The sequence below is a fragment of the Sylvia atricapilla genome, chromosome 1, assembly GCF_009819655.1.
Source record: "Sylvia atricapilla isolate bSylAtr1 chromosome 1, bSylAtr1.pri, whole genome shotgun sequence".
In the NCBI taxonomy this organism is placed as follows: Eukaryota; Metazoa; Chordata; class Aves; order Passeriformes; family Sylviidae; genus Sylvia; species Sylvia atricapilla.
In genome coordinates this window covers 58,978,101-59,004,698 of record NC_089140.1, presented here as the reverse complement: position 1 = coordinate 59,004,698, position 26,598 = coordinate 58,978,101, and the positions used below count along the sequence as shown (strand labels likewise).

General features: G+C 34.4%; 1 protein-coding gene across 2 annotated transcripts in view; it reads left to right on the top strand.

Annotated features, from left to right (window-relative positions):
• The window catches only part of ATP9B (ATPase phospholipid transporting 9B (putative)), a 152,600-nt gene that overhangs the window by 36,802 nt on the left and 89,200 nt on the right, over positions 1 to 26,598 (top strand). For both annotated transcript variants that reach the window (XM_066323671.1, XM_066323661.1), the window contains exons 6-8: positions 4,990 to 5,048; positions 10,669 to 10,720; positions 25,204 to 25,298. In XM_066323671.1, coding sequence (XP_066179768.1) covers positions 4,990 to 5,048; positions 10,669 to 10,720; positions 25,204 to 25,298 — 206 coding nt within the window. The remainder of the gene's footprint in view (positions 1 to 4,989; positions 5,049 to 10,668; positions 10,721 to 25,203; positions 25,299 to 26,598) is intronic.

Genomic DNA, 26,598 nt, shown 5'->3' with positions numbered 1-26,598 from the left:
TCATGGCAAGTGATGAAACATGCAAATCTGTAAATCCATTGAAGTCTTTAAGGGAGCAAATCAATTAAGTGTCTCATGTCTGTCATGTGATTCTTTTCCCTTGTTTCCTTGATTATGGTATTGAATATATTACATTGCTCAGTGTATGAGGAATTCTGCTGTCCTAACCTTACTGAGATATTTGCCACAAAATCTTATTGAGATGTTTGCTGCAAAATCTGCTTTGCTGCATATGAAAGTCTGCAGATCCTTAATAGACAATTTTCAGTCAGCATTCAAGTTTAATTTGGAAGGAGGAATTTCTGTTTCAGAGCAGCTCACCTGCATATCCTTTTATAGAGTAGAAAACTGCAATGGGAAAAAACTCAAACCTGGGCATGCAGGCTTGGGAGGTCATGTGTTTTTCTTACCTAAAGGACCATTATACTTTTGACACAGTTTCTTCTCTTGTGCACTTAGGTATGACCAGTTAACTGCCTATAAAAGACTGCTATTCTGAAGTAGAATCACCTCTAGTTTATAAACAAGCTATTATCTATTTCATTAGCCTGTGAAAAGCCAACTGGATAATGAAATTGTAAAGCAATTTTAACTCTCCTCTGTTTCCATTTTTGAAGCTGGCAGTTCTGAACCTTTCTTAGTTAGGTTTACCTGTGCAGTGTTACTGAAGTTTCCAAGAAAAAAAAAAAGATCAAGAAGAAAGTAACTTATTATAATAGTCACAACTACTAGTGGCAGAAGAGGCCTGCATCTGTGACTTTATCTCATAATGTTTAACATGTTGCAGAACTGTCACTTTGCAACCTGCAAAGCGAAAGAAAAATTGAATGTCAGGAGAGACAAGTTTAATGAAATAATTCCATCCAGGATTCAAGTGTGAAAGACTTAGATCTTGGCTGTATCCATAAAGGCTATTAAGGAATGTAACAAAGTTGAAAACATACATTTAAAACCATGTGAAATTAAGAAAATATCAATAACCAGTAATTACTATGGAGGAAAAAGTATGAAAGCTAGTATGTTTCGTTTAGAGACCTGCAGTGATTTTTTTTTTTTTTTTTTTTTGGTTAGAATTTCAGCTCTTCAAGAGCAGGTTGTCCCTCTGCTTTGAAAAGTCAGTGCTTTTAAGAAATCACACTATATCTCAATCTATTGCTTGTGACATTTCAGACCTACTGATGACTTTATTCCTGGTATTCAGACAGGTTTTTAAAAAATTATATAAATTTTATCTGATTAGGAAATCAGTACTAACCGCAGAAACAGAATTTGAAATTTTAATGTAAGAAAGAATTTAAAATCGAGGCCAGAAGAAGGAAAAATCAAGGAGACTGTTATTCCACATTTTTACAGAATTCAGGAGATTGGATAAGAAAGAATTTGACCCGAGAGTAGACAGGAAAAATAGGAGAGAAGCTAGAAGACAAGCTAGGAAGCTTTTTTTATAGAGTTTTACAACTGATGGTTAAAGACTAACCTCGCTTCACTATGTAAGATGGAGTTTGAAAGAACAACCTACAGACCAGCACTTGCTCTGAAAGATCAGCATCCTCACCTTGGACTTACTGCAACTTTGAGTGTGTCCCCTCTGCCTGCCTGCTCTCCCCCAGCTCCCCATTATATTCTGTGTAGTCTAATTATGCTGACAGTTTGGGCTAATAGATACCAGGAAGAGCTTTCATATGGTCTGTCATGCCGTCAGTCAAGAGTTTTGTATTTATGGGTTAGAGACAAGCACTATTGTAACTCCACAATCAGTACTTCAGACAGTATTAAAGCTACCATGGGTAAGGTGTAATAGCAACTTACAAAGAATTTGAAAGTGCTGTTTTCAGAAGTGTCTGTTCTTTCAAGAGTGGCACTCAGGTGATGGAGACACTTTTTAATAAAAAGAAACATAGTTTATACCCACATTTTGCTTACTTCATTTCCTAATTTTTTGTGTGAAGTACTTGTTGGCACATATGAGATATTTATTAGTTTTTCAAATCATTGCAGTTCATTTAAACTGGCTTTATCTCGGGAGTATAATGACTTACTACAGACACATTTCAGTGTTCCTGTTCTGCGTAATTTTATACATTGCTTTAGGCGAAAGCCTTGCGCCTTGGTGGACTATAAAGTCTGGATGCGCAGCCACTTCTGACAGCTTTGGACTTTTTATTGGTAATTACACAGATGGTGAAGTGTGTTTTGCTACGGAGATGTTTTTAGAGAAAAAATAGTTTGCAAAAATAATTTATGCAGTGAATAACATTCAGTGTTTTTGGGGTTTTTTTTCTAAATGCATCTTTACTAAGATGTAGTATTGCAGTATTTTAATGTTCTCTGAAATGGTATCTAATGAGTCTCATTTTTGCTAGCCTAAAAGAAAGCGTTATGTGTTGACATCCCTGAATTTTAAGTCACTTTTTTAATTACTGCCACATTTTACCATTTAGTATTTATCCTGCCATTCAAATTTATCGTAGAGTTGTCCTGTATGTATGTATGTCCTTTCCTTATGTGTGAGGATGTACAGGATGATCCAACAAGACATGTTAGTGTCTAAAAAAAAGAGCATTCTGTACTGTTATATTAAGCCACCTAGAAACAGTCTGATAAGGAAACTTTTCAATTCATTAAGTGAAATCCCTGGAGTTGCTAGATTAAGTACGAACAAAGGGGCAGTGTGGGTTCCTCTTGGTGTATTTGGCACCAAAAATCTTTCCTTTTTGTCTGTCCTACATCATGTTGCACATGAACATTTTACCTTCTCTTGGCCTCTCAGGCTTAGTGTCTTTTGGTCTTTACTGTAGGTGCAGTTATGGCCTGACCATGGAAAATCTGGTTGTTTAGGCTGATAAAATTGCCAGTAGTTGCATTTGGTTAGTACCTCTGAATAGTTTTGCCATACATGACTATATAAGTGGTGTAGATCTGAGACTTGATATAGCTCATTTAGAATTTTTGTGGCTGTTACTGCTATAGTCAAGTGATTGACTGATAAATTGATGAAAATTGTTAGCAGAAGAATGGAAGACAATATAGGAAATGCTATCCTTTTGGTAAAGCCAATAGACTTAGAAAGCAAAGTAACATTACAATGTTTCTTCTGGTAATACTATTCACTTGTAGTCAAAATTTTGGAATTTTTAAGGAAAATTTGCAGTGCAGGTAAGCAGGTGAAATATGTTAATTTTATGTCAGACTTCTTTTAGTGGTTGAGCTTTAATATTCGTTGCTTAAAATTTAAAAAACAAAAGCTTTTGATACATTGACACTAATTTAATTTCCATAGTATCTTGAAATTCTCGTAGAGAATTGCTGATGTTTTTGCTACAGCTTTTTGTACCTTCTGTGGTCTTCTGCTACTTCCTCTCCCCTCACAAATATATCTAGTAAAGATAGAATTTGTCTTATATTTGAGAGCAGAGGACAGAAAGTGCTTCTGGCAACTGAAAAATGGAACTAGTGTAGAAGGTCACTATCAGTAGCAAAGTCTGGCTCTCAGAAGTAGCTTTGCAGATGGGCCAAATCACAAAAACTGAATTTTCCTGACATTTCACATTTTAGATGTGCTATTTTAATGGAAAATGTATTAAATATTAGCTCTATATAACAGGAATGTGTTTATCATTGATTGAATTGGACATAAAGGAACTACTGCTTTTGCATGAAATTTTAAAGGGCAAGTACTCAAAACCATTACTCATAATGTGAATCTTACTGCCTTTTACTAATTGTAAATGTAAGGAATTTTGGTCTCTCTGTATTGAGAGTTGTAATGAGAAGGTCTCATGAATTTGCATCCTACCCTAGTTCTTTTTCGCTATACTTAGTATAACTGAAATGTGACTGTGCATTGAAAAATCTGCTACTTATACACAATATTTTTGATTAAACTTCAAGCTTTGTGCTGCTCATTCTGTGCTTTTGTGTGTCTTCTGTTCTAATGCATTCCACCTGTCATTTAGTATTCTACCACCTTACCATGCTTTGACATACTTGCCATCTTGAACCTGCTGCTTGGAATCGTGGTAGTATTTCTGTTGAGGGAGGATCATACTTACAGGAGGTGTGTTTCAGCTCAGCAGGCTATTCAGATATGTGTGTGTGTTTTTATCCTCAGGGGATTTGGGGTTTTGGTTGTTTTTAACTCAGGGAAGCAACTTTATTTTGGAGTTGTATACCTGGGACTAGAACTCCTGAATTCTAGTAAGATCAATAATAACATAATATGGGCAATAGCTTAACCTCTCTGTCTCAGTTTTTCAATCCATCAAGTAAGAACGTTAAGTTTTAACAGTGTTACAAATATTAATACCCTGCAGAACGTATGAAAATTAAATTGGAAAACGCACTATGTATATTTTTGAGTGAGTGTTCACAGCAGTTACTGAGCTTTAGAGAATGGAAAAATACTATTTCAGCTTTTGATATTTTACTTTTCTAGAATTCAATCTTTAGTCATCTCTTCAACTTCAGAGAGATTTATGTCTTTCCTACTAAAACTGCCAACATTTTTGGACAGGACCAATTACATCAGGAACTTGAGTGGTCAAGGAAAGTTGTTATTCATACCCTGTTGGTAACAGGGCTATGAATAACAACTCGTGTGTGCAAGACTGCTCCATGACTATAAACCTAACAATTCTTGTCAGACACAGAAGTACTGTCTAATAGATGTGAAAGATTCCTTTTTCCCAATTTTACAACTCTATTACAGGTACTATAGATCAGACTTGAGCATCTCCCATACGTCTTTTTTCCTCTCATATTTCTATTATAGCTAACTGGTTACAAAACTGGAATTTTTTACCTACTGGGTTGCTTATTCAAACAGATGAAATGTATTTATCAATGTGTTCAGCAGACATCTGTTTTGTATAAATTCTAACATTTTCACTTAAGAGTAGCATCTATAAATAACATTGGCATTCTGGGATTTATATTGTTGTTATTCTTTATTAATGTTGATTACATTTCTTCTTTTTTTTTTTTTTTAAGGTAAAGTGCAAGTTAAGAGTTCAGACATACAAGTTGGAGACCTCATCATAGTGGAAAAGGTTGATACTTTTAAAATATATTTTAGAGACTAAAGATTATTAACATGCTAATTATCTTCTGAAGAAAAGTGTATCAAGGTACTTATCTGTGAAGTCCTAACTAGCTAGTATTTTAGTTCAAGTCCTATTTGAGAATCTTCAAGGAAGTCTATCATAGAATTAATTACATTTCAGTTGAATGTATATATTTATATTTTATTAATAAGTATATGCTTCAATCAATCTTGTGAAGGGAATACAATTACAGAACTAAATGCTCTGACATGTGCTGTGCTGAATGTTTTAAGATATCTCCTTACTGATACCTTCCTTCTGATGGCTGAATCAGTGTTTCTCTGTCTGAAACTTTCAAGGAGAATCTTTATTTATGCATGTGCATATAATTTTTTTTAATATATATGTTAATATTTATAATATTTGTATTATTTTAATACAGTATGTATCTAACTATATATAATTAAATAATAAGAAAGTTTATATGTTTGTAAATGGACAGAAAGCTTTCCAGTTTGTTTGCAGATGGTGAGTGAGAGCTGTCAATTCTTTGCTCTGTATTAACATTATAATAAAGATTGTTGCTTATTTCAGTTGCCTGTCTGGGCTACTAAGAAATTATTGTGATCTTAGAAGTCAGCTTAAATTTGTTGTCAGAGGTAACTATTTTTGCTTAAATTAATTCTGGAAAGATGACTCACTTTCTCGGTGCCTGATATTAGAGAGCTGATCCATTGAGATGCTGGAAGGAGGCACCTCAAATTGAAGCTTGTATCTACTTCTGCTTGGTTTGGAAAACTTCTGTTTCCTTCCCTTCTATTTCTTCCATAGTTCAAAGAAAAGGGCAAGTATCATTTGGCTTGCTGCTCTCAGCTTAAAATGTATATATTTTCATGTAGTTTGCACCATTTCTTGCTTTTTTTCCTGTTCTTTTTTGTCCACTCTGTGTACCTCATAACGTTTTGGGCCTGTCTGAGCAGCAAGTACTAGGCTGCACAAGATAGGCACTGGTATGTCTGGCCTTACATCTATTTCGCGTTATACCTTGCCTTAGAGTGCAAGTGAAATTGAATTGCATGTGCTTGCTTCTGCCTATTCCAGAACTTATAGGAGACTGAGATATTTGCTTTGATTTTTATTAGGGAATCTTTCGGCCCTTCTTGAACTCTAAGCTTGGAATTAATTATAATAGAGTGTAGGGAAGACTCTGATGGCTACTTAGGTAATCTGCCTTCCCTGAAATTCACTGTGATGTATCTGTCTATTGGGTTATACTAGAATTTAGAAAACTGGAGTTACTTTGGGGATCATTCTGTCATGTGTGAAGTTGGTCATTAGCATCTGTTTTAGCAGTATTTGCAGTAGCTTAGAGCTTATATGTTGTGAGGACCTGAAGTTTCTAATGAAAAAAAGTAATGTTTAAGGATTTAGAAAAATAATGAGTAGTGTGCTTTTTGATGAAGATTTTAGACAAGTATTACCAGTAAGATGCATATAATGGTCTGAATGTAGCTTCAAGGTCCCTACTGCCCCAGCAGAGCTGCCTTTTTTCTTTTGACTTAGCTGGGGGTGCTTTCAGACTAATGAAATTAAATGTTTTCTGGTTCTGTTGAGGAGTGTATTTTGTTGGAGCAAGCAGTTTTCAATTTCAGAGTATGACTCCTAAGCCAAAGAACCAGTCAGGAGTGAAATGTTCAATTGCTCACTCTAATGGCAGAGAAACAAGTTAACATTGTATTTGACTGGTAGATGCATCAACAGCATTTCTGCAGTGAAATTAATGACTCACTTGAGCTGAAGATCCATATGTTAACTAGTGACTGCATCACAAATACTAACAACTTAAGTGAAAAGCTTTTCTAGATCTAAACTTAGAATATCCTGTGGTTATTGTCTTTATTTAATAGTCCTAATTAATTTCAAAGTATTTCTTAAGTGACTGTAATATGCTTAAAATAATTTAGTTTCAAGTAATATATGTATTGTTTCAACTCAAAATTTCATATCGCACTATTACTACACAGGATTGAAATCTGAACAAAATATTGCCTAATTTTAAAAACTGGAAGATGTTCATATCTGTTAGCTGAAAAATGGTCCTCTGCCTTGAACAGTCAAGGCAGTCATGCTACTTCTGACTGTTCTCCTTGGCTTGTGTTAAGATGCATTTTTAGTTTCCAGTGGAAGCACAGATGTGCACAGTGTTCCTAAATAAGACAATTGAAGGGATGATGTTGAGTTCAGATATTGTTATTTAGACACTGTACCTTATTGGCTGTTTGGAATACATTTCAGAGATGTGAGGAGGGCATAAAACTCAATCACACATTTAGTTAATAGTAATAACAACTACACATTTATGGGACATTTAACAATAACAACACATAATAGTGATTTAAAGCATGAGAACAGTAATGCTTTTTCTTAAAAACTTGAGAGCTTTTCTTGGAGCTGTAAAAGTATGCAACTTTTTTCTTAATCTGGGTGTAAAGTGAAATTAACCCAGTATTTGCAAGGATTGCAGTTAATGCTAACATACAGTATTTTACAGTGTGCAGATCCAAGAAGACAACTGGGAAATGTCTCTTCTATTTATAACTCAGAAGCAACTGGGAGTATTTTAGTTAATGGTACGAGTACATGGTTCATTGCATGACTGGAGAAGGAAGGACAATAAATGGAAAATTCCAAGGGTCTGTAGCTATGCACAATTGAGGGGAATTGGAAGACTGACTAGGAAACAGGAAAAGTTTATGTAAATATCAATTTTATGAGAATAACAATGAAAAAAAATTAAAAGTAATTTGAAAGCTATGAGAAGAGTATTTTTAAGTGAATATTATAGTCTGTGTTGCAGGAAATTATAGATGTCTTTGTGAGTTTTCTTATTTATCAGTCTGGCTGGTATTCCTGGATGGCATAGAGATACCCACGGGATCCCTGGGACTCGGGAAGCACTTGCCTTGTATTGGCCATTGGCTGGCTGTAGTTAGATCCCTAGGACTGAATCTGGAAGTCTGCAAACACTGAGATAAATTGAAGCTCTCCTTTTCTGGAGCTCTAATTCTGCATAGATTTAAGAAAAACAATGTATTCAAGTAATTTTCATGACTTACATATTGCAATTTCAGTATATGTTAATAAGCATTTCTGGTATCATCTCCATGGTAATTGAGATTGTATAGTTTTTTCATTGGTTTCTGAATGCTTGAAGTTGTATGTGTTGTCATTTTAACCTGATCTACTTGGATAAATATTGACATGATTGACATACTGCTGCTGTTTGTCTGTGACAGTGTACAATAGAATTTAATTTTCTCCACAATGAGATGTTAAAGATTTTTGTAGCATACTTGCCATCTGGTTTTGTGTAGTCAATCTTTTATAGTGACTAGGTATGTATCTGCAAGGCTGTCTTTGCTCTCCAGAGTCAGCAATAATAGTGACAATGTTTTTGGTACCTAGTATTCCTGCAGTGTCTTTCTGCCCACTTCCAAATTATGAAAAACCTGATAATAAAACAAGATGTTAACTTTAAATACTTTAAAGGCAAGTCAGTCTCTAGCCTTCCCTACATGGTAGGATACATTCAAATCCATTTATGCAGAAAAAGTTTCATTATTTTGTAGGAAAGAAAAACAAGCAAGAGAGAACACAAAAGAAGGCAAAATGATAAAATATTCACATTACTACTTTGATCACAGTTTATAACTTTCTTATTGGGGGACAGAGGCGGTGGAGTTGCTAATCACCCTCTGGTGATCAGTGACAGGATACGAGGAAATGGAATCACAAGGGCATGTAGTGACAGTACAAGGACTAATGGCTTTTCATTGAAAAATGGTAGATACAGATCAGATAGTAGCCAGGAATTCTTCACTGTCACGGTGGTGAGACCCTGGGACAGGTTGCCCAGAGAAGCTTTGGACTCTCTGTCCCTAGAAGTATTAAAAGTTCAGGTTGGATGGGACTTTGAGCAATTTGGTCTAGTGAAACGTGTTCCTGCCCCTGGCAGAGGGTTGGAACAAGATGATATTTAAGGTCTCTTCCAACCCAAACCATTCTATGATTCTATGAGACTGTGCTTGGGGAAGTTCTGGGAAAGGGCTCATTGCTGAGAGGCTGGAACGATATTCCCAGAGAAGTGGTCATGGCACCAAACCTGTTTGAGTTCAAGGACTATCTGGGTGTTGCTCTTGCTCAAATGGTTTAGTTACAGATAGTCCTTAAAGCAGCAGGGAGTTGGACTCTGTGATCCATATGGGTCCCTTCCAACTTCAGACATACTGTGATGCCAGTTTTGTCAGGCATAAAGCATCTTAATCTTGAATCTTAGGTACTCTGTGCCAGACGAATGTTTCATTTACTCAGTGTAAAATGTGTCCGCTGTTGAAGTTGGTAGTGACTTGCAGATACCTCCTTTTCTTACTAGAACTTCTATTTAATTCAGTATTAGATCATTTGACTGTTGTTTTTGCAAAATTTTTGGATGCTGGTGAAGTGGTTTAGCTTGTTTACAGGTAACTGTAGGCATGTAGGAAGTTTGTAGGCATGAAGTCAGTAACCTGAAACTTGTGTAATGGATTTATGTCAGAGCTGGCAGGGGAGCTGCAAAAATGTATAGCTAATCTATATTAAAACTGGATATCTGTTTAATCGTTATTGTCATTTAAGGACAGAATTATTTAATTTTGAAGTTGCCTTTTCCTTTTTCTCTTTTTTCCTTCTAATAGGTGCAAAATAATGTAGTTTAATAATATAGTTTTCTGCATTTTTCCAAATTTGAATGAGATATTCCTAGTTGAATCTGGGCTCATGGTGGATAATAAATTTCACTAAATCCTTAATTTTTAGCTCTTATAAGGCAAGATTTAAAAAAATGCTGTACTTGTTACAGATGAACAACTTCTTCAAGGTGAATACTTTTGGCATACAAGCAAGTGAATTTTATTTGTAAAAGCATAAAGAGTTAAAATGGGAAATGCTCAAATAATTGAAAACTTGATACAGACAGTTCTGTGCTGGAAAGAGAGTGGCAGAACAGGTACATCTGACTGCATATGATTTTATGCCTCAGGTAGTGAGGAAGAAATTTTGTTCATTTTACATATGTGGAATAGGAAAATGTGGTTCCTTAATTTGCTATTTCCCCTCTGTGTGTTTGTGTGTGTTGGAAGAGAGAAGAATGCTTGGTATATACATCACTTGCAACTTGAGTGCCAAGACAGATATTTTAAATTTACCTTTTCTTTTCCTGTTACATCTGCTAAGTAAATGTCAGAGTTTTGCTCAGTGAAACTGTTTTAAGATATTTCAATTACGTATTTATATACTTGGTGTACTGTTTTCAGTCAAGAAAATGTTAATCTGTTCTTCAGGTATTTATGATTCACTTATAAAGAACATCTGAAGGGATTAGCTGTTGTTTGCTTATGGTATAATTTTTTGAAAATATTGATTTCTGAATTGCAAATGCTGAATGTAAAGTACTGTGAGAAATCCTATTTTAATTGAGTTTCAATCCAAGTGTGACCTTTTGGTGATAGATCTTACTGGACTTTTGATTGGAATTCACTTTTTTTCTACTTACAAAAGATATACTATTTTTTTTTTCTTCTTCTCTCAGAATCAACGAATCCCATCTGACATGGTGTTTCTTAGAACCTCAGAAAAAACAGGTATGTTTTAACAATTCACACTGATTACATTATAAGTTGGTGGTTGTGATAAAATTTTAGATTGTACATCATGGCCAATTTGAAATGAGTAAATAGATTGATGGAGCTCTACCTTCATCAGATTAATGGGAGAGAGCCCATATGTGATAAACACATTAAGCTTGGACTGTAAACCAGGAGTAATCTTACTGTGAACATGAGACTTCTACAGATGTGTTTCTCTACATGGATGGTTTTTATGAGCTGTTTTAACAAAAAACTTAAATATTCAAAATGCTAAAAATATTTAGCAAATATATTTATGTTTATGACTGTACTTTATTAATATGATTTGACATTATATTATATTATTCACAACTGATCATTCATTGTCTTGCAACATACATTTAAATGTCATCTGATTGTGTTTCAGCTATTAAATTGAAAAGAACTCAAATCTGAACCTACTAATATATGTTTAAAAGAACTGTTTTTGGAAACATTTATTACAATGATCTGAACTCCTGAAATAACCTTTTTGGGTTTTTTACTTCAAAATAACACTGCCTTTTTGGTCAGTCAAAAAAAAAAAAAAAAAAAGAAGCCTAAAACCCAGGAATTTTCTTGTGTGAGAGAAAGAAACGTGCTGCTTGTTAGTTCTATTTCTTTTCACATAGTGATAGGGGAGTACTCTTAATCTTTGAGAAACAAATATATCCTTTATAGGAACCCTATAAATTATAGCTGTTTTGTAAAGTTTAGAAATTACTACTGGATGCCCGTGTCTATAACTCAAATGAGTTTTCCTCCTTTATATTACCATTTCTCTTCAAATCCTGAAGAACTGTCTGGTATTTGTCAGACAGCACTAAATTTCACAAGGCTAATAGCTGTGATATTGGTATTAGTGGCACATAGTATTTCACTATAGCACTGGAGTTCTATCATATGATTCAGATAAAAGCCTAAATTTGCAGAGATCGTTTGAAAAAGACGACAAAAATATTTCTGATAGCCTACGGAACTCTAGTAGAGCTATATATTTGCTAAAAAAAGAAATTACTGTATGGTTACTCTGTCTTGTTAGTGCTGATTACATGCAGTGATCATCTATAACTGGCCTGGAGTGACAGTCTTCTAGTGGTCTTAGAAAAGCTCCATTTTTGTTAACCACCCTCTGGTTCAGCATACAGGGGCTTTTCTTTTTATTCTCTCTCAGAACCACAATCTATTAAAAATCCTAATTTTCCATTAACAAGCAACAGATTAGCTAGTTTTATTGGTGTTGCACTTCTTTAAAAACAAAACAGAAAAACAAAATCACACAAAAATAATTTCTGAAACTTCAAGCATATGGCAGTAATTGTTTTTTTGACTAAAGAGTGAGCACTTATATCTGTAATTGTTTCTTCCTGATGTCACAGTTTTGACTGATATATGCTTTAATTTATAGCTAAAACTTTTAAGTACTTTTTGAAATAGTTTTTGCATGATTTTATCTTCCATATGTAATTTTATCTTCTATGTAATAAAGCAATTTAACTAGCTTTGTACTATAAATCTATAAAGAATAAAGTGGAGAGTTTGAACTAATCTCAACATTCAAACCTCCGTGTAAACTTCTTTTGTGGTAAAGTAACAATTTTCCAGCTTCAATGTTTACATTACATATTCATGTAGTCTGCATCACTGCAATATCCTACATCATCACTCAAAAAAGAGGCAATTTGAGTTATAAATGGGCAGTTTACAAAGTTCACCTAGAAGCTCACCCCCCCATGCACTTTCACAGTTTTCTAGGATACTTCTAACTCTGCGTAGCAAAAGCTGCATTCTGGGATATCGAGCTTATTTTGATGAAACTAATTTCTTATTAGATGTACTTTTTCCCTTTCTTTATCAAATGCATTGTCTTTTAGGCAGAATAATCTCTTCAAAGATCTGATATAATAACTTGATGTCAATTGTGTGCCTGTATCTAATTTCTAAGATTCCTGTTTATTAATCAGACTTTTATGGAAGTTATTGTCTAAAGGCTCATATTAGTGGGACTTTCTTTTGTATTCATGTGACAGTCTGTAACATTCATATTTGTCTGTTTCATGGATGGATGCAGCTAGATGGCTGTTCATATTTTGACTTAGGATTACTTTCCACGGGCATGGAGCAGGTAGAAATCACTCTTCAAATGTGAATTCTATGCTGCTGTCTGGCTCCCTGTGTAAGAGGTTCCTAAAAGATTTTCACTGACTTCCAAAAGAAATAAAAATAATTTTAAAAAATTAGGCATGAAAAACTTATGGAGTAGTATGTTGGAGTTCTGTGTATTTGAGAAGGTAGGCGGGCATTAGTTATGGCTGAATCTTGATTTTTCTCACTATGTATGACAGAAGTGACAAGCAGTTTGGATGATTTGTCCCATTTATCAGCCTTCCACCAAATGAAAGGAAATGCTGAGCTGGCTGCAAAGGATGGTTTAAAGGTTATTTTCATTCTCTGTATAAGCAGGCCGCATGCCAAAAGCAACTGACTACCTTAGTGTAAAGCTGTTATGCAAATATAGGCAAGATCTCTGTTACACCAACACAAAGCTCCCTTGCTGAAACTGAACTAGATCATAAGTGGCCCTTAACAAAACTTCCAGGATATTTTTAATTTGTTTGGCGTGTTCTCTGCATTTTATTTGTCTATATTCCATCTCAATCAAAAATCGAAGACTAGACAGGGCATTCTAGAGATCATCATGTAACCTTATAATTGTCCACAGAAAGTGCCAACTGAAGCATGTGTTAGTAACTTCATTATGGGAGTATGAAAGATACTGCGTGTGTAAAACACAAACATTTCAAAGATCAGCTCTTTCCTTCATTGAGCTATAATCCTTGCACACTGCATTGGCTGTGCCTTGGTGCAAGGACTGGCTTCTGATCCACGTCAGGTGCTCCTATGCTAACACATGCTCTCACATGAGCTGGATCTGGTCCTTGAAAATCTGGTATGTGTAAGACTCGATGTTTCTGGAATGTATGTAGTCTTTTTACTTTCAAATGTGAAATTCTGAGAGGAATACAGACTTTATAGGGTGACTACAAAGTGTCAAAAAAGAATGAGTTAAGCCTATTTTTTTTCCAGACAAACTTTTTATTTACATACCTCTAATAATTTCAGATTCTGATTATGCAGTGGTTGGTTCTGAGCTAAGCAAATAGTGATTTTAGCTATCAATTTTTACTAGGTCCTAGAACAGATTACTGTTGGAGCTAGCAGCTTGGCTTTTCTTTTGTTCATATGTTCATGACTCTTTCATCCTCTCTTGTTTCACAAAAACTCATGGAACTTCCTAATTTTGAGATCGTTGCTATGTCATACTAGGTTGAAATTGGCCACAAGTCAAAAGTTACTGGGAGAAAGATGGCATGGCAGAATAGCATTGTACATGGAATTAGGGCTAAAGGAAATAATCACCTATGTCTGCAGCTGGAATAGCCAAGGGATAAAAAGTTTTAGATCTTGTGATATGCTCCATAGACACTAGGACTGCAGAGAATTGTTTCTGTTCTGTACTACTGCTAACTACTTAGGCCATGACAGACTAATCGCAGTGCTGGTAGGATACTGACTTTCCTTAGTAGCTTTTTATGGGCATAAGAATAGTTTCATCTTAGTTCTAGGATTAAGTTATCTGTATCTAATCTTAGAACCCTTCTTATTGCTCCTGAGGTCCCCTTTGTCACAGGTAATGCTTTGTGATGGCATGAAAAGTAGAGCTGGATTTTCTCTTTATCCTTTTCTGGTGAAACTGAACTTCCAAAGGGTGAAGAGGAAGTGGTTTTCCTGATCTGCTTCAACTTTTCTGACCACAGTATTTGAACCTAGTGCATGGAGTTAAATTTTATGGTAAACACTTGATTCCATGTAGAGTAATTCCTGGAAAAGTAGTATTGTTTTCAAGAGAGAGAGAGAGTACTGCATTAAAACACTTCTCTTCTAACAAACTTGTAAAAGTTTGTAAAAAATGTATATGTAGAACTCTGGTAAAATAAAGTCACAAATTTATTTTAATACGTCAGCTGCTGTAGACTTCTCAAAAACTGAAAAATTTGACAAAAGAGTTTTTTTGTTTATTTTGGGTTTTTTATTGTAGAAGTGTTACTCTGGAGAGAGCAGCTCCCAGTGGCTGATCAGTTCCACTGCTGTCAAGCATACTCTCATGCAAAGGTTATTGATCATAAACCAATTTTGGTAGTTTGTCTTAAATCCAGTACATAATAGTTTACTGGCATGGACATTGCAAAGACTGTCCACCACTACAGCTGTGCAACACAAGCAGTAAGGAAATGGAAAATAATTTAAAGATTCTTGCAATCCTTTGTGGAAAAGGTAATGTAAGTTGCACAGTTGCTACATCCGGTATTTTTCAGGCCACTGTTACATTGTTCTGGTGTTTGCTGGTCAGCCAATTTCTCCAGCCTGTCGAGGTCCCCCTGGACATTTCCCATTGCATAGATCAGTGTTTTGAATTCCACTTATGGAAGTATTTTAAAATGTTATATATACTCAGGCATAAAATACTAGTTGCAAACATGTTTTTACTTTTCACAGCTGTAGCAAAAAGTAATCTCCCTTGCATTAAAATTTGTAGTTAAGACTTTTTCAGGATCTTTTACTTGTAATTACTTTAACAACAATGGTATAAGTAAAATGTGGGAATAAAACAGGAAAATAATTTTTATTTTAGGCTTTGTAGCAATTCATTTCTGTAGCAATATAACTCAGATGTGATTTTCATTTTAAATGCAAACCATTTAACTGGCATAAAAACTGCAATGCAAGTACAGGCTTAAATAATCATTCATACAAGTTGATTTTCTGTTAGAAGGAGCTGTGAGTTAACCAGTAAAGCGTAGTCCAGAGTCGACCATTTCAAACAAAGTCTGCTCATTAAAGAAGTTTTTTTGAAAATTATAAGTTCTTAAGCATTTCTATACAAAAAGAGAGCACTGTGCCACCAAATACATTTTACTTGTTTAAAACATCTAGTTTTGTAGGTCTTAAAAAGGAAATGTTAGTAGAACATTTATGTCAAGGAATGAAACTCCAAACCATCGGCAAGAAAGAATATCAGAGAGGTGATGCTAGTACTGTCTATTTATTCTGGACAGTTAGGAGTAAGTGTTCTACAAATAACTTAATTGTCTGGGCACCAGCCTGTTCTGGAACTTCAAATATTTGAAAATCAAACCAGAGAAGAAAATGTCAGGTTGGAATTCTATTGTGGAGCTGATGTAATTTTTTATTTCTTCATAAAACCAGCTACTGCAGAATAATAAGGCTGAAGGAGCTGCATTTGTCACACATTCTGGAATTTTCTATTATGTTTAGAAAACAAGTGTTGTAAAACCTACCTGTCTGGAAACTAAAATGCTTTGAAAATCTATTGCTATAGAGAATGATAAATGACTAGAGTTAAGTTTTGCACATACGGCCAGATAAAAGTTTATCTTCAGGGCATGAGTAGCTGCCAACAATCTGTCCAAACTACTTTAATCTGTTTCTCTACTTCAGTTCCTATTCTGTTTTTGGCATTTGATTTAACTCAGGCTTGAAATTTTTTGGTATCTGCTTTAAGCCACTGAGTGCTAGTGATTTGATGTGATCAGCTACTTGTTTCAGATGGAGTCAGATAGTATGAATGTTATGTGGTGGAAGAAGATGGTCTCAGCAGGCATTAGGCTCCCAATAATATTCTACTCTCTCTATTAGAACTTATACAGTAAAATATTATTAGAAGACATAATAATATATACAGTTCCCTAACTATTTTCTTTTATTTTCTGTCCATACTTGTCTGACTACTACAATCCATGTGTTTATTAGAATTGCAGCAAAATAAGCATTAAGAAAGATATTTTTTTGTATGTTTAAAAAAATTATAAGTAGGAGTTGAGAAAATTGATGTGTAAGGAGTCTGTGTATTATGTTAGGCATAAATTAGCCTGTTCCTATTTTCCAGTGATAATGCATTTTCCCAGAAATTTGAGGGGATTTGGTGGCTTGGCTTCAGTAGAGGTCTGAATGTCCTGAAATCCCAAACAATTCCCCCATTTTGGGAAACAATGTAGAGAAACTGAAGGTGAGAATCATGAAAGCAGATCCCAGAGGCAGGGCAAGTCAGGCAAAAAAACCATGTGTATATTAAGAACTGATAGACCTGTTGGAATGTTGTCAAAGGCTTTGAAAATAAAAAACCAAAATTACTCTTGCAAAAGTAGGGTTCAAGAATTCCTTGTGTAGAAGTTTATAATATGTTGTCTGTAAAGTATCTGTAAAGTCCAGTGTTGGATCTTCATAGCTGGGTCTGTTGTTTCTTACCAGTTACCAAACAGTAAAGGAAAATTTGCTTTTCCCTGCTAAACTATAACTAAAAGTTTATCCTCTTGTTTTTCATATGCCTATTGTAGCCTGATGGCTTTGTCAACTCCTTTGACTCGTACTTTTCTGTGTTTAAGATTTACGAGATACCAAAGCTTTTATTACTGCTCCCCCTAATTTAGTTAATGGAATGTCCTTCAAGTTGATTATTATTGCTGCTGCTAAAATCTTGGAGGCAAAACATGTTCTCCGTGGATACTGTTGTATTTGGCCATATGCTTCTCTCAGCCTCCTCTGTGAGCTCTGCTTTCATCAAAAGAGGAAATGCTCCCTAGTCGTCCATAAGCACTCTTTTTTGAGGTGTATATGTATTTTTTGTATTACTGGTTTTAAAAATACATAAATGCATTAAGGAAGTTGATGGGGATAGTGAGTTATGCTGTGCTGCCAGAACTTTAAAATCATGAAACTGTTTGGTTAGTATTCATATTTTATCAGAAAAGTGAGAATTTTTTCAGTGTTCTAAGCATGGTCTGTGGCAGACTTTTTGATTTAGTCATTACTCTGAAGATGTAAATAATGCACACCATCTTTTTATTGTATCGAGTGTCTGCAAAAAGAGATTGCTAGTATGCATCAGAAGAATAATGGAGCAAAGTGGTGCATCAAATCCTGTTTAATGGAAAATATTAATGGTTTTGAGTATCTTTCTGGATATCTCAAAATAATATAAATCAGCAGCTAAAACTTGAGAATATGAATGTTGCCTTTTTTTTAAACTTGGAACATTGTTTGCTGTATCTGAAAATTCCATAACATTTTAATAGAGATAAAAATTCCTAAAGCGTACTGAATCAATACTGCAATTCAAAAAAGATGCAGTGTGATCAAGCTTGGATTAAAAAACGTCTGAGTTCTTGTCAATAAGGAACTGTGATGAGTTTAGGGGTATCATATTGACTGTGTATTAATACATGGTATCCTATAAGACCATCAGCTGATTGTTTAGAATGTAAATGAAACTGTTCATGGATCCAGTGACTGATGGCTTAAATTCCAATTAATCAATTGCTTCATTGGTTTCTTAATTCAGATCAAATATCTCAAGTACACAGTTCTTCCCTCATCTTAAGAGAAATTAATGCTTTTAAACTAATTTAATCAGTCTTCTATAAATGTGCATCCTCTGGAATGGCGATGTAGGTTAAATGTTTAGGATGTTTCAGGTGTCCTGCGGTTTTGTTCCTCCTTAGAAGCCATCATAATTGAAACCTTCTCATTAGAGTAGTAAATGAAACTCTGTACTCCATTATGTCATCTTGGTGCTGCTATTCACCTTGTCATCAGTTTAAAATTTTCATGTACGTAGTCACTTAAGTAATATAAATGATTTAAAAATTAAGTTGTTTGTAAATGAGCTGGTGTTAAGTGTGCAAAGTCAAAGTCTGTTTTTCTTTTGCTGGGTACATTCTGGTAACCCATCTCTATCAATGTTTTTCACTTAAAGCAGGAAGGCTGGTAATATTGCCAGAAAATATAAAGCTGTTTATGACACTGCAGTTCTACGTGCCCTGTTTCCCACTGACCCATCAATTAATTCATCAACACTTGACACTGGCTCTTCACTCTGACACTTATACCAGTTGATCTTAATTTGATTGCCGTTAAAACCTTCCTTTCCTGACAACTGTTGTCAATTATACAAAATAAAATCAAGTATTCATAAGTAGGCTGTAATAGGATATAGGCAGGCAGATTTAATAATTCAGTTTTGCTGAGGCTTGAAAGGCATTAGTTGTAGCTGTTGTTCTCATTTGTAAAAAATTCATTGGATACAGCTCTGGAGAGAGAAGGCAGACATAATTTTATTTATTTAGATTTGACAGAGAAGAACCCAGACATGTTGTGATGGTTTAGCATAAGCTCTGTTTAAGAGTAACTGACAGGAATTCTTATCAGTTACATTGTATAGAAAGTAAATGTGATTTACTTTTATGATTTTTTTTTCTTTAGTAATTTAAGTGCACACATTCTAGAGTTGCTTTTTGACAATATCTATAATGGAGTGTGGAATTCAACCCTGCATTTATGCAGAAAAAAAAAAAAACCTTTTCAAGACTGGGGTGCCTGGTCTTTATTATGTTTCTAAAATATGTATGTTCCTGTACCTCTGCTATATACAACTAAATTATAGTTGCTTCCCTTTGGTGGTTCTTCTTTACAGTATAACATTAAAAAGTGTGCTTATGGCATATTTGAGTTATACCTATAAGTTTACTTCAGTGCTTGTTGGCAAGTTGACTTTTTAAGCTTCCACATAGTTGGCAAAAAATTTGCAAGCAGAAATCTGTTAACTTTAATGTTTTTTGAGGGGACAACTAAATACAGTTTTCAGAACTTCTGTGTTGATTCACATCTTATGCACAATTCTTTACTGTGTACACTGATGTTTGTAATTACTGTGGGTTGACTGCTAAGGCTCTGTGGATTTGAATGTACTTGTGAAATCTAAAAATATAAATATTTTTTTAAATAATTTCACTTGTAAAATGCTGAATTAATAGGTGTAATCAAAGACAAGATCTGCTCTAAGTTATTGCTCAAAGCAAGGGTAGAAAAAGTGAAGTAAAAGCGTGGAATTTTTTTATAATGTCTCATTTACTTTGTCTCTTTTTAATGCTAGTCAGAATAAGTTATTCCTAAACAGGAGTTTTTTTCCTGAATTAAGAATCCTCTTGCATCTCATCTCATGACTTTGAAATTTTTGCTCAGACCCTTCTTTCAGGCCAGGAGTTGGGAAATGAAAATTAAGTTTGGATACAGGACAAGTTGGATAGTTTAGTTCATTATGTCAAGAAAACTACCTTAATTTTTTATGTTGGTATTAATCTAGAAATGTGACCAGTCCCGGAAAGCAACTATTAGCATATTTTAGCTTTAGATATTAGCATATTTTAGCTTTAAGTATTAGCATATTTCCAACCTTTGCTTTGTAAAAGCAAAGCCAGTAGACTGTATGATCAAGAAGAGAGTAGGGAGGTAGCTCTGTCTTTTTATCATGCCACTCTACAAAATTTTTTGCTTGCCATTTTCAGTCTGATTTGCATGTAATTTCCATGAGTCGATGCATGTGTTTTGAGGTATTTGGATTAAATTATGCAGTCTAGGATTATTCAAGAGTATTACTGCCTAAGAACATTAGGTTGTACTTTTATAACTGGTAGGATATTCTGTGTTTGTCTGGTTATTTATTTGGCTACTAAGAAAAGTATGCAGCAGAACAGTCTTTGCCTAAAGCATCTCTGAAAGAAAAATGTCTGTGATGTGCAGGAATATATGTAATCTAACACAGGAGATGCTACAAATAACACACAGTTTTGATTCTGCAGCAAAATAGATCAACTTCTCTAGGGCAGTTGAGATTTTCTTTCCACACATATTTCAAATATTAAATCTCAATGTAATTAAGATAACATGATTCTTTTTTCATTACAGCTTTCCATTAAAATTAGGTGATGCAGTTTTACGTAGAATAAATTATTTTTCTTTTCTTAAGTAATTGCTCTTAGTCTGTCAGTATCACTATTCTGGGTTTCTTTTGTTAAGTACACTTTCTATAAAAACTACTTGTTAAACAGGCTGAAATTTAAGCTACTTGTTTTAAGGAGAAATTATCCATCTTTCTGCTTAACAGAAACAACAAGATTTCAGAATCAAATAAAATAGGAAAAAAACCCTAATAATTGCACAGCAGATTTTCTTTTCTGAGTGATTTTCGTAATAAATCCTGGAAGCTAGAATGCATTTAAGAAAATATGTATCATCCCAAGTAATAGCTAGATTTCAGAGGCTTATTTTAAATACTCTATTTTGTATTCTGTAGTATGTAAATGGTAGTGCTTGATAGTAGCACAAGTTATGTACATTACTATAATTTCAGGACTTAAAAGATATTCACATATAAAGAAATAAATACATAAAATATGATTACCAAGTTTGGTAGTATAAAAAAACTAGATTAGGCAATCTGGTGATGATGCATAGTATTAATTAAAGAAAGCTTATGATATAAATGTGGTTTACTTGATTAAGAATCTTCCCTTTCTGGTTTGGGGAAGAATTTTTTTCCTTTTTTTTGTTTTTGTTTTTTGTTTTTGTTTTAGTTTTATTTCCTGCACATTTATTTAAGGCGAAAATATAACCAGTTTTTTCAAAGGATGACCTGTATTTAGTTTGAGAATTTTTAGGGCCCTTTCTTCAGGATTCTTAGAGACAGGTAGGTGATTGATGCACGTGCACACATATGCCATTCCCAGAAGCATTTGATGCCTACGTGTCCTTCAGGTGTGTTCTGGTTGAAGCTTTAAGTCCAGCACACGCTACACTAAGTGGAATTGTTCCTGTTTGCTTTGTATTAACAATACCTTTGTTTGATAAATCTAGGCCAGGATTAGTGCCCTAGGTTAGTGCCATCATAGATAAGCTTTCTTATCTCTATTTCAAACACCATAAAAGCTACAGAAATAAACATTCTTATTCTTCAATATTCTATTAGCACACAATATATCTTTAAAATATATTTTTTATCCATAATATCTCAGAAAACATAAGTAAGAAGTCTCTTAATAATTATCAATGTATAGTTATTAGTGTATCCTTATAATATGGAGTTACATAGTTATTTCAAATTCTTTAAATTATTTTCATCCTTTGTATTAATGTGTGACGTTTTTCCATGGAAAAGCAGCCTTATGGTAAGTTCTGGACAGAACTCAGCTAAACTGTCAGCTAAACCATGAGCTGTTGCTAAACCATCAAAACAGAATTGTAGTCCCAGGACTTTTCTAAGCATTCAGGTTTCAAAGTTTCAACTGAAATGGTTTCAAAAATCAGTTTAGTTGCTCTTGGGGCTGCAACTTGCATGCGCTTGCTATCCATTGATTTCTGTCTGTCTTCAACTGATTAGGCTAAATGAATATTACATACTTGTAAATTAGTTTAAATGTGTTCATGGAGTTTGCACCTCTTTTCATAAATGATTAAACTATTTAGGTCCACTGTAATTTCCTTGAATCAGCCTTAAATTCTAATTTAGATAATTCCAAAATTTTCACTTGAAGGATGGAAATAAGTCAGATGTTCACATTGTACAACTTTGTCTACTAATTTTGAACAACTGTATAGTTATGGGAAATGAGCACCTGAATGCTTCACTGTATAAAGTAAAAGTTTTAATTTTGTACCTTCTCCTTTTTATGTAGCCTTATGAAAATTTCTCATGTTCAGTGTATAATTAAATTTCTCTCTTGCAGTTTTTTCTTTTTGTAAACAGCTACTTTTGATTGGTAAATACTTTAAATACTTCATGGCACTTCCTTTAATGCCTCCTTTTTTAAGGAAGCACACACTTTAAAAAATTACATTCTTTGTGTGCTGTAAAATAATTGTCAGGTTCGAGAGTTATTTCTGTATTCAGAAGGAATAGCAACTCTTGACATCTGTAGATGATTTGGGGAATTTTTTTTTTTTCTGGCAAGTCATATTCAGGTTAGAAATATAAGAGACTTTCAATGCCATCCTAAAGCATTCTGCTGAAGTACATAATGCAATTTTTACAACTTTTTTGTGTGATTCTTTTGGTTTTAATTTTGTGACTGGGGGAGGACGGTGCAATGCTTCCAAGCATTTTAAAATGGAAAAATGAAAATGTTTATTTTTTTCAAAAGACTTTGATTTTTTTTTTCAAGTTTTATGTACTGATGACTCAAATTCCACACAATACAGTGGGGAATATTAAGTTTTACAAAAATTCAAGGTTTTTGGTAGGGCTGAAGAGTTGTTTTTATACTTTCTAATTACATATTTAATTTCCCATGTTTATAGCTTAGTTAAGCCGGGTTACCTTAGAGAATAGTTAAAATTACCTAGTCAAATCTATTGCAATATTTGAGGTGGAGAAAAGGATTGTATTGTTTCAGGTTTTGCTTTTGTGATCACTATTGAAAGCTGACTTGGCAGAAAGCTGTCCCTTTTTCTGGATAAAAGGGAAACAGGCTATGAGATAAGTTATTGATGAAATTAACTGCTGAAGTGAAGAGGAAATGCAGCTGGCCAATACATGTCATAGTGTGAGCTCTATTAAATGAATATATGTGCAGTCAACCATTCCCAGCAGCCACACTGGTCTTGAACTGCATTGATCTATAGTATAATTCTAAATGAAATTGATGCAAGAGAGCAACCACTGACAGCAAGGGTAAAGAGAACCATGAAATGTCTTGTACAGGGAAAGTATGATGGAGAGGAGGCTCATCTACACCATGGACTGAAAGTGCAGTGATACCATGGTGTTTCTTGGTGTTCTTAGGTACTTCATACTTCATTATAATGCAATGGATGTCACTGGCTCTTCAAAAAGTGCTTTATAGTATTTTATTCTTAGAAGAAAATCCTTAAAGAATTCTGTTAAGAATTTAAAGCCAGCTTTTCAAGAACTTCAGACACAGCTTTGCAAGCTTGCATCTCAGAGCTTTGGGTGAAATTTAGCTGTGATAATGTTTTCTGAAAGCTGTGTATATTAACACATAAAGATTTGTTTATTTACAATGCACTTAATATAAATAGAGCTGTTACATGAAAGTTTGTAAGATTCTTTCTAATCCGTTGTGCAAAACCCACTACCTTTTAGTCAGGTGCAATTTCAGATGGCCTCTCTCTCAAGCATGTCCTTCCAGTCATATAGCTTATCAAACTGTTTAATTTTCAGGCCTTGATGGGTATAACATTGGGTTCTATTAGACTTTACTTACACCAGGGTCCACCTGTCCTACAGAATCATCTCTCTCTTAATTTTCGTTCACTGGTAGGTGAAAGGTGCCCTTTCATACTGCTTTGACACATTCTAGCAGGCTCTCTTCTTGTCTGTAATAAGACTCAAATCTGGGTAAACTCCTCTGCAGTATTTCCTTCCACTTAACTGCTACCATATCGCTTCTAGGGGTAAAATTCTTGTTAAAAAATACGGTTTTTTATTGGATTGGTTGAAATACAGATGGAATTATGTGTGTGTTTATGTACATGTCTCTTGGTTAAAATTTACCAATAACTTGTAAAATCTATTCTTTGCACACCCATAGCACCCAATAACAATAGTGTATACATTTGTTTAGCTGTAGTATAAAGGGATTTGTAATTACTACTTCAGGAATATTTAAGGCTTCTCTAGTGTAGCAATTGTGAAGAGTGTTGCTAAAATTTTACCACCTTTTTAAAAGGTTTCAAGCTTGATGGAATGGCAGTTAATTTAGTATGTTTTAATAGATCTGCAGTGTTTGTGTGTGGTCTTTTTTGAATCTTACATTAGTAATGTATGTAATACTCCAGACTTGACGACATCCATCAGACTTGTTATGGGGGAGAGGGTGGGCTCTGCAGTGGTCTCTGTTTTCTGTTTCTTCAATACTGGTCCCTGTCTGTGCAGCACACTGATTCCCTTCAGTGTATGTCAGTGTGTATCTTGAGTTTCCCTCATATCTTAGTACTTTGCATGTGTTGACAGGTTTCTTTAGTCTTGGATCGCTGATAGTTGCAGATGATTCAAAAATACTTCTTTTAAGTATAATACATTTAGATCCACATTGTTTTGAATGCTGTCCATGTTAGAGACTTATTTAAATTTTTTTTCAGAGAAGCCAGGAGACAATAAGCAGTGAAAGTTTGTGATGTCATAACAGCATGGAGAAAAATATTACAGTATTCTGTTGTGTTGGAATTGTAGAAGTGACAGAATTGCATGAAGAAATAAAATTAAACCTTTTTCAACTCCAGTTGAAGTTGTATCTCTTGATGATAATGTTTGAAAATCTGTTTAGAAACTTTGAAGAAATCTGTAAAATAGAAGTTACCTCTGTTTATAAACAGACATATTGTTAATTTTATTGGAAAAAAATGGTGGAGTTGCGCGATACCTAAAGCCTTCCTGGAAGACACTCCAAAATACAAATCCTTTTATGTGTTGCATATTTATTTTAAAACGGTTGTAAATTGTGTAGTTTTCACTCTTCTGTATGTTTTAACCAAAACTGAATTTTTGAAATTAAAATAATAGTTTGATGTCTCTTTTTAACTTCAAGGTTCATGTTTCATTCGAACTGACCAGCTGGATGGAGAAACAGACTGGAAACTGAAGGTTGCTGTCAGTTGCACACAAAGATTGCCAGCTTTGGGAGTAAGCATTCTGATTGCTTTTAACTTATCTTCTATGTGTGCATTTATATCTATTATCCAAAAGATTGTTACAATTACTGTAAATGTTGAAAAATACCTGTTACTGGAAACTTATACAATACTGGAAACTTAATACAGTAAATAAGACACAGATACTCCACTGGATGCTGGACAAGAAGTTGGTTTCACAAATATTCCTGGTTTTGCATAGAGAAGAAACTGAGCCAGAACAGGATTTTTGTCTTTCAACCTAGTTGAAACCATCTCATTGTTGGCAGCACAGAGATTCACACACTCCAGAAGCAAGTCACAGTTGTTACAGTGTTTTCAACCAAGTGTTAGACTGCAACCGCAAAGTATTCTTGTCTCAGGAACCAGTGCTTTAATCACATACTTGTGAGCTTGGGAGACAATAGTCTGCTCCTGAAAGGTGAAGTGCTTTTTGTTGTCAACATTCTTCCTGGTCTGACTAGGTGCAATGTGCAGGCTCTTGCAAGCAGGGCTCTTTTGCAAATACTGTGCAAAGCACTGCCTCAGAATTTTATTTGATAGTTACAATTTTGATATTCTGAGCTTAGAAGTTTTGGTGTACTGAGGCTGATGAAATCTGGATTAAGTTACAATGCAAAGGCTTCTCTGCATTATCCTTTGGAAAAAGAAAAAAAGCCTTTTTCATTAACTTTTTTTCCCCCCTAAAAAATTCAAATCCATGTTTAAACTTTTTCCTTTCTTGTTAGGAAGAAAACATGGAATTACCTTTCTAGCTTTCATGTTAGGTGGGGCATGAATTTTTTGTATTATAGTTTTTATATTATGTTCTTTGTTCTAAAAAAATCAATTATCAATAGACTTGACAAATAAAGCATTAGGCATCTATGGAGATAATGCAAAATTATGGTTAAATCTTTGCAGTATGATTTGGAGAATTAAATTATTGTACATTTTTAGACTAGTAAATCAAAAGGAGTTGAAGTTGAGATGTCTGCATTTGAGTGGTTGGACATGTAGCCTCATCTTCCTGCAGACATGAAGGTTCGCTTCACGAGGTGGTTGTTTTGGGTGTGATGGGGAGGGAAGGCAAGGTATTTCCAAGAAATTATTTGTGCATCTTGGAAACAATATAGAGGGGTCAGCTGTACAATATAGTAACAATCTTTTCCTTAGTTGTTTCCACTTAGGGCTGTTAACCTCTGTCTAACTGATCCTGGCTTCTTGCAAGATCTTTATACTCTCCCTCTTGAGCTCTAGGTGATAACCTGAGTATTGTAAGTGTGGTTAATCAGGAGCTGCTTCCACTTAAC